Source organism: Drosophila biarmipes, chromosome 2R (assembly GCF_025231255.1).
Source record: "Drosophila biarmipes strain raj3 chromosome 2R, RU_DBia_V1.1, whole genome shotgun sequence".
Taxonomy (NCBI): domain Eukaryota; kingdom Metazoa; phylum Arthropoda; class Insecta; order Diptera; family Drosophilidae; genus Drosophila; species Drosophila biarmipes.
The window spans coordinates 15,375,654-15,385,049 of NC_066615.1; the positions used below are offsets into that span (position 1 = coordinate 15,375,654).

Genomic DNA, 9,396 nt, shown 5'->3' on the forward strand with positions numbered 1-9,396 from the left:
GGGGTTCAAGAATTGACTACATCTCATTTCTCGATGGGATTCATGCGCTCAAAACATGCTCGCTTTTGGGGAAGGGAGATGGGCGGCGAGGATCGGAGGTTGCCAGAGATTAGAGGCTTCACTGTGTGGAAATGGGACTGATAAGGTTGGAAATCATCGGTCGTCGGGCGATTCGATTGCATAAGTGAGCCAGTGCCTGCCCAACTGTGTCAAATGGCACATAAAGATTCCGATTCTGTCGGATGAAAAATAACACCAACTTGCATTGGGAGGATTTTAGGGGCCTCGATAACACTCACGTCGAGGTCAGGTCGACCACTCGAAACTGATAATCCACCGACGACATCGAAGTCAGGCACGAGTATTTATTTTAAATGCCCTATTAAAATAGAATTTCGAAATGTGATTACGCGTCTTCAAAATTCAATTTGCTTATCGCCCTTGGAGGAGGAGGAGGACTGTTGCCTGGAGCGGGGATACTGGCTGCATGTCAAAGGTCACATTCCCCTGCCAGTAAACTGTCGAGATAATGGGCAATCTCAGTGCCCTGATTAGCCCGAATCGGGAGAACTGTTTGGGGTTTCAATGGAGTGGAACGAACAGTTCCGCAGCCACGGTTTCCAATGGAACGAATCGGTGAAATATATTTTTGGAACCTTCAGAATATGACACTTGTGGGATAAAAATACTAGAAAACCTCATAAAGATATACAACATTTTCAATACTTGACCCATAAATCACCTTAATTAAATTACTTTATTTTTAGGAACTGGGATGTGTTAAAGATTAAATCAAAATATTTAATCAATATTACTAACTGACTGGTTTCCTTATCAACTGAAAAATTCTGTTCTCTTGATATAATATGATCTGACTGGTTCCTCAACTATAACCCCATCACTATAATTTCTGCTGTCAAGCGCAGTTACCCGCTCAGAGTCTCTGCCCTGTCCACATTTCTTGCCCATTATAATGCAATCAATATTCCTATAAGAAAACGCTCCAATTATATGATGTCACAGAGAATCTTGGATTTAACCTGCTGCGCCACCCAGTGGAGTGGCTGGAACTAGATTTTCCTCGACCACTTCAACTTCAACTTCACTTCGATCTGCTTTACTTTGTATCTCGTTCTCGCAAGTAACGGTCGGGTGACAAGCGTAACGAGATGAGCTCCAGAGGATGCTGGGGAACCGATTTTAATTACACGTAATCTTTATAAATAGAAGCAGCAGGCAGGAGGCAATAACCGCCGAGGATCCTCGGTCATCCAATAAAAAAGTGCAGCCCAAGAGCTCACGCGCAAGTCGAATGAATAAATCAATAGTTGCACAGAAATAAAAAGTGTACCACTTCATACTATATCGTTTTTATAATTAACCATATTATATATCTATTACACAAATAAAAACTTTCCAAAATAGTTTAGGGTTTTTTAAGTTAGGTTTGGTTTTTTAAGTATTTTTATAAATCTTACTTTTACTTTTCGGGTATCTACATTTATGAATATTTATTATTTCAATTTTTCGCAGTGCTTGAGCTGTAGAAGGCAGTAAACACAGATACCAGCTCACACAGAAGCCGAGAGCGAGAAATGCCGGGGCAAGCCATAAATGAGTAATTGCTGACAACGCTGCAGACCTTGTCCAGTAGCCTTGGCTTCTTGGGCCTTCGTGGCCTCCATCTAAGATGGGCCCAGTGCCATTTTCAGCCAGGACAACAAACCATAAACGCACGCCTAGCCAAACAAAACCCAAAAAGAACTCAGAACTGGAGGTGATTGTAGGCCGAATAATGAATACCTTTAAAGATATGGTACATATAATCCTCTTCAATGGGTAAAAAGTCTCCATATATTCTGGTAATATAATCTAGTTTCTAATAGTAAATGATAATACAAATAATACAAATGTTTTTATTATTTAACAGTTATTCAATTGCAAAAATAGTTATTTTTTCTCATACATTTCTGAATTATAATTGATAATACTCATAAATATTAATATTATTGGTACTATAAAAGATGAAATAAATAAGTAAAAGAAAAAAAGAACTCAGAACTGGAGGTGATTGTAGGCCGAATAATGAATACCTTTAAAGATATGGCACATACATATAATCCTCTTCAATGGGTAAAAAGTCTCCATATATTCTGGTAATATAATCTAGGTTCTCATAGTAAATGATAATACAAATGTTTTTATTATTAAACAGGTAATCAAATGCAATAATAGTTATTTTTTCTCATGCATTTCCGAATTATAATTGATAATACTCATAAATATTAATATTAATGGTTCTATTAAAGATGAAATTTATAAGTAAGTGGATAGTACTTTTTCTAAGCCAATTCAGGCTCCTAGCCGACAAAATGCTCATCGAGTGCCGACAAACAAGCATAATCCCAGCGAGGGCAGGGTATGCCCATGTAAACATGGTGGAAGTGCTGGAAAAGATGAGTATGCCAGGTATTCAATTACAGTGCCCATGTGCCCCCCTCCTGCTCCTGGCTCATCGTCATTCCGAGCCAAACGAAAAGTTCTGCAGAAAAATACTTGGAGCTATGGACTTTTTGGAGTCGGCTTCCAGGTAAAGATGCCACCAGCTTCGGCTGCAGCTCGAGTGCATGCCTCTCTAACGGTTTGGGCATTGCGTTAATGATACTTGTTTGTATCGGTATTCGTGGTCGTATTCGTATATGTATCTGTATCTGTATCTGGCTTTTGTCTGGTTCTGCGATGCACACGCCTCATGTTGACAAACTCACTTTACAAACAGTAATTTTTCTCGCTTCATTGGCGTCCCGTCTCGTCTGGATAAGCCCCGCCCCCCAGGGCACCAAGGGCCCCCTGCCCCGCCAAATAATATTTTCCGTGGTAAAAAGAAGCCTGTAAAGCGAGCGGGCATGCGGTTTGTTGGCCGACTCAAGTCTGCTGCCGCCGCCAGTTAAACAAATAGAAAATGAAAAGTACAACTGAAAATATTGTTCGACAGCCGCTGCAGCGGCGGCAAAAAGCTACTCGTACTCGCACTCGGCGTTTTCATTGTCGCTGACCGATTGTTCCCTGTTTGCCTTGCTCTACAGCTCGATCGGATCGCTGGGTGCGGCCCACTCGATAAGAACCCGAATAAAAAATGGAATAAAATAGAAATTAATTGAAATAACTCTTCGGCAGTGTTGGTCGAAATCCAAACACTTTGCTTTAAATATTTTTATGGGCCCAAGAAATAAATATAAGGAGAGATCTGTAAATGGCTTGGCAAATAAAATATTTTCTTTAAGTATCCTATTAGGCATAATAGTAGGAGAAGCTGCCATAGCCGAGATGATTATTTCTTTTGAGTGTTTTGTTTGTTTATTTGTTTTTCATTTGGTGTTTTGCTTTTTTACATTTTGTTTTGCATGCGAGTATGTCAGCCGAGGCGGCTGCAAAATCTAGAAAATTACATGCAAGCTGCGACACATTATGCGCGACGCGACAATAATATTTCTATTGGCGAAAAACTTCACACTTAATGTACTCTGCAAAGAGTAGCAGGGCAAAAATGGCAGAGCCACGAAGTTCCGAATACTCTGCCATTGCAGAAATACCAAAAATACAATGTATCTCAATGTGAAATAAGATACGTTTTAATAAGATACGTTTTTAAAGCTATCTGAAAGAAAAAAGTTATGGGTATAATTTTGCTTTATTGCTTTGGCTTACCTTATCTAATGTATTATTGTTAGAGGGTGAATAAAATAATATATTTAAGAAGAGCCCAATATTTCTGATTTAAAACTATGATTCTTCAGAGGCTTAGGGTCGTCAGAACAAAATTAAAATACCATTTGCGAGGGTGCCACAGGGAAAAGGAACATAAAAAATGTGGAGCAAGCCAAAGTCTAACAGAGAGAACCTCGAAAGTAGTTGCATGTGTGGCACACCCCCGGGTTTTTTCGGTATTTCAGCAGGAGGCGGTGGGGCAAAGGGGCGGGGCCAGCCAGCAGACGGAGACGCCGACTAGTCAACGCTTTAAGGAATATGCCAGCAAATAATTAAAACATATTTAAAAATAGTTTGCCATATGGATGACGAGTGCGCCGACGACGACGGCGACGCTGAAGATGAGGCCCGGCTGGGTGACGTGGTCAGACCGCCCAGCCCCCACCCCCTCGGGCGAACCACCCACCCCACCCACCGATGACAAAGCCAACAAAAAGCAAACAAATATTTGTCTGGCCGTCTACGTCGCTGTGCATTGACCGTACCGCACTTACTTACTACAGACACGCAGATACGCGAAGTCGCAGATGCATCTGCATCTGCATCTGCAGCCTAACCAGCTATCTGGGTGCACCCGAAAATCCCATCCACTCCCAGCCGCACTCTCTGTTGTTCTCCCTCGTGCCAAGTTCAAAACTGTATGCTTTGCACTTTCGGCGTTCAGTGCTCGCCTTTTTCCAAAATAAAACCGAAACTAAAATCAAATACATTTTCAATTTTAAGTTTCTCATTTTTTCTGTTGGCCCAAAATAGTTGTGCCGGCCGAGCGCTAATGTTATTGCTTTAGTCAAAGTGGCTAAAAAGTATCTGCCAACATGACTGTCTGCGTGTTGTATCTGTATTCCGCTGTTGCGATGCCGCCAGCAAATTTATTTTCATTTTGATTATATTTTTGGCACTCTTTTTGTTTGGGTGTGCGAAGAAACTTACAAATGAAAACTGTAATATTTTCGACAGCAAACAAATTCCCCCTGTCTGTGTAAAGTTTGTAGCATCATTTATTAAAAGACGCTGCGATCTGGACCAAGAACCAGGAATGTTATTTAAGGTCTAAACAATGGGGGCTAAATATTGGGGAACCATATAAGACTTTAATAAATGTGATAACATAGTTATAAAATTCAATATTTTGATCAACTTACTTGAGTTACATTTTTATGAAATCCAAAATAACAAAAATATGGAAACTAAGTAAAGTAGCTAAATAAATATGTGGTTATACCTACTTAAAAAAAAAATTCCTTTTCAATACAATCCTCTCGCTTTAGAATCAACACGCTCAATATTAATCAATAAATCTAATCAAAATCGAAATAAATTTTTCCGTCAGCTCACTTAACTTCACTTTGTAGTTAATCAATGTCAAATCAAACTAGGAATACGTTCAGCTAATGCCATCGATCAATTATACTTACTAACCACCAAGTGATAAACATACCTATGCCTCACCCCAGAATCCGCACTTTGCGCTGCACTTAGCCGGAAATTCATTTTGAAAACATGCGGCGGCGACATTTGGCGCCACCTCAACTCAAAGCCCCCCTTGACAGCCCCCTCCGAAAGGGGCGTAGATCAAAGGGGAGGCTGGTTTTGTGTATTCGCCGAGCGTAGCGCAAATCGCGGCACTATGTAATGGTTAATAAATTACTTAGACAACGCAGAATTACAAATCGCTTTGATTAGCAATTAAAATGGCAAAAAAAGAGAGAAACAACGCAAAAGCAGCTGAGTCGGAGAACAAAGCCGAGTGCATCTGGGCCAGGCCGGTCGGCAAATCTCTTAATTACTTGGCAGTTTGCACTCGTCGATGGCAACAGGTGCTCTCGGGCATCGCTTATTAACTCATTATAAAAGCATTTCAGAGCAGTTCGATTCGCCTTTGCTGAAAAGCATTTCAATTGCCTCCGACACTCGCACATTTCGAAATGCGTGCTCAGCGGCCGGCGCTGTTGTAGCCGCGTCCGGCTGCTGCGACCTTCAATTGCTCTGCCGGGGAAAGGGTGACTCAATCGGATGAAATAAAAAAAAAAAATTTTTTTTTAACTCGTCAATAAAAATATATATTTTTTAAGAATGTAAATAAACATAAACATGCCACAACATCTAAGTTGGAGCTCTGAATGATGTAATGTGCAACATTCAGCGGTATTCGAACCCGGACCTTTGAGTATAAGCGCCCTACTTACGAGTCTGTAAAATAACTTATTGTGGAGCTTAACGATCCACAAGCCTGTTTTTAATCCTGTATTCTTAATTAAGGTGCTTCTGACTTCGTATATTTAAGCTATTACTAGAAAAGAGAGAATAAATAAATTTTTTTTTATTTTTAATTTTTTTTTTTTTTACAACTAAATTACCCTTTTTTTTATTGTTTAAGCCCTATCCTGTCACCATAACAATTCTTAATCATAAAAATCTTAAAAAAACACAACAATTTCATATTTAATCTTTGAGCAAGGAAATTCTCGCTGCACTGACTCACCCCCCTATAAGTATCTGAAAGCCCCACGTCTTCTGCTGCTGCTGCTTGCTCTTTTGCCTTATACAAACACTTTGTGAGATGCAAATTTAATTTGCTAAATGATTCTGCCGGGACGGGCAGATATCTGGGAAACTTGTTTTGCGTGAGTATGCAATTAATGCCCGTCAGCCGCATACTCCATCTATCATAATTTTATTTAGTTAATGAGAATTTTTTCCAACCACTGCCCAGACAGTGTATTTCTAAATGTGCTATGGCGATTCCACGCTTCTATGGCAGATGCAAATGTCACAAAAGTCAGCCTAGTCACGGGGATTCGGATGGGATGATGGTTGGTTTATAACGGAGGGCCCAGAGACCATTTGAAAATTCCGTTCCACAGTCCAGCAATCGTGTAACGCTAATCGCAAAGACTGTGAATAATTCCGAGGAAAATTCCTGAGGGAAACTCAACCCTGGAGGCTCCAATAACGCATTGATACTTCCGCAGCAAAAGTAAAATTAAAATAAAATAAAGACCCCAAGACGAGCGGTTCCCACCAACATTCTCGGACCCGAAAGTGTGGTATATGGCATATCTCTAAGTGCGGCTATCGGGGTCTTTCGCACACAATGACCGCCGAGCGATATGCGATACATTTGTCGAACTCGCAACGCCGTGAGCGGAGAAACTGCCGAGATCAGCCTGATTCTACGGGGTCCCGGGTCCCAACATGATTATGAATGGGGAGAACATGATATGATATTTCGCCTTCAATTCCACCACTTGAGAGTTATCCATTGTCCGTCAATTGAGTCATCATCATTGTCCAGAGGCCCGATAACAAATAACAAAAGCGTTTGGGGCCCACACTGCGGTTATTGGATATACAAGCGGATATGCAACACTCCCCGCCCAGAGCTTGGGTGGACAGGAACTGGGCTGCCCGACAAATGTTTCTCATAAGCCACCATATGATATCGGCAAACAGAACACAAGAACTTGAACTTGAACGGCGAAACAATGGCGGGGAAAAGTCTCATATCAGCAAAATGCTATATTCCATGTAAGCAATAATATTATGAACCCTATGGGTATCAAATTGACGAACCAGGTGAAGGGGCTTGCCTCTGTAAATCAAAACCGAAGTACCAAGTTTGTGTTTTCTACGGATTATACTCAACTAATATTTTAGCATTATATCATGGTTTTAATAGGTATACCTATATAGAACATAAAATTGATCTATATATTTGTTCATTTTAAAAACGAATGCTTTCTTTAGATTGCAAATACTTAGCCATAAATTAGCTAGTTTTATTATTTTAACAAAATTAGTTTATTTTGGTCGCACCATAATGTTAACAGTCTTGTAGCTATACCAGAAGCCCTTCCAGTCTCCCCAAGTGATGCCAGAGCCAAAGAGATCGGAAACTGTGTGGTTACCACTCAGATAGGCTCCATTCAGATTGCTGCAAAGGATGTGGGGTTAGTATTGGGAGCTAAGGCTTAGAAACTGATTAAAAATAATACCTGGCTATGCAATCCCTGTACCACCAAGCTCCCATGAACCTGGCGGCACAATTGACGGTGCTGTTGTCGTTATCCCTATCAAAGGTGCTGAAGGGCTGGTTCAGATGATATCTCAGGCTGTCTCCGGCAGATCCACTGTACACTCCCAGTTGCGTTAGCGAGTAGTTACTGTACACATTGCCCACATTGAACAGATTGTAGTGGGCATATCGCTTCTCTCCAGCGAAGTCGACCATTTGAATGTACAGCTCCTGCGGTTCGAGGGCCGTTATCTTGTTCAGATTATTCAGGCCGAGGAAGAAGTTTCCCTTCAGGTCTCCGAAGCCCGCCTGATAAGAAGTCCAGTTGCGGAAGAAGTTCTCCTCCACACTGACCCTTCGCTGGACGACCAACCAACCTTTTCCGGCGATTGTCACATCGCAGTACACCTCGATTATATCAGAGCCCACTTGGATCTTCTGCACACCGCTCTTCTTGGGGTTCAACGCCTTGCAGGACGAAGAGTACTTCTTGAAGGTCTGTATCTCCACATTGTTACCTATTTCGGCACTGGCCAAATAAATCAGGCCCAGCGAAAACAGGCAGAGTACGAGGCAAATGGGTTTCATGGCGTTGGCCCTAATCAACTATGAATTCAATTGGCCAAGACAGCCCGTTTTATATCAATTGATATACCCCTTATCACAAGTCAATTGATAAAGCCCTTCTAGATTGAATCACTTTGCGAATCTGGTAGTAACACCACTTGTTCATAGATTAGAAACTAATATTAAAGCGGTTACTCATTTGTAGGGGGAATTTTTCTAGGAATATATTATCGGCCATCTCGAAATTCTTTTTTGGGAACCCCAAAGCTGGGCAACTTTATGAAGTTAAATGTTTTACCATATTACTTTACAAATCAGTTATCAGTATCAGTATCAATTGTCTTTTTTAAACCATATGATAGGGTTACCTGTAGAACCATGTGGATTTAATGGGTTAGTTAATTCCTAATATTGGGATTTGTTCAATCATTTAAAACGTAGTTTATGCCGATTTGTAGTCATATTCCTTCCTTTAAGCCATATTTATTGTTAATCTATTGCTGGTGTTTTTACAACAACAATAAACTTGTATAAACACCGTGTTCATATCTATAAGCAAACAACAACTTTTCGGTAGAGATCAACAGCTGATATTGCCAGGTAATATATTGTACACATAACATTGCAGACTCGGAAACACTTGGTTCGAGGCGGCGTACAAATATTTACGGAGAATCCATTGCCGGAGGGCCACCCATTTCCTGTTTCTTGGCAGTTGGATGCACTTTGGACAAGTGTCAAAAGGTGTCACCGAAGGTGCTGCACCCCCTCCCACATTTCTTTAAGTTTTTTTTCTTGGTTTTTGACAACTTTTAGAATAATGTGACAGGGCCTGTCGGCTACCAAAGTTGGCTTTTTGTCTCTGCCCAGCGGCAAGACACCAACTGCCATCGAGAGGTGACAACTCGAACGACAGCAGAAATAAGAGCCACCTACAAAGTGTGCACAGCAACAGAAACCCTACTCCCACTCCTACTGGCTCCTACTCCCATGTCCCGTACCCCCAACATGTGCCACACCATTATTCCAAGCAACAAACAAAAACA

The 9,396-nt window shown here is 41.0% G+C and overlaps 1 protein-coding gene across 1 annotated transcript; it reads right to left on the reverse strand.

The window, feature by feature from the left end:
• Positions 1-7,510: 7,510 nt before the first annotated feature.
• LOC108036386 (ficolin-2) lies at positions 7,511-8,403 on the reverse strand. The gene is made up of 2 exons (XM_017112491.3): positions 7,764-8,403; positions 7,511-7,702 (listed from the first exon to the last, which is right to left on the reverse strand). Exons 1-2 carry the CDS (start codon positions 8,369-8,371, stop codon positions 7,570-7,572), a joined length of 741 nt encoding a protein of 246 aa, XP_016967980.1. The 5' UTR covers positions 8,372-8,403; the 3' UTR covers positions 7,511-7,569.
• Between the last annotated feature and the right edge of the window lie 993 nt (positions 8,404-9,396).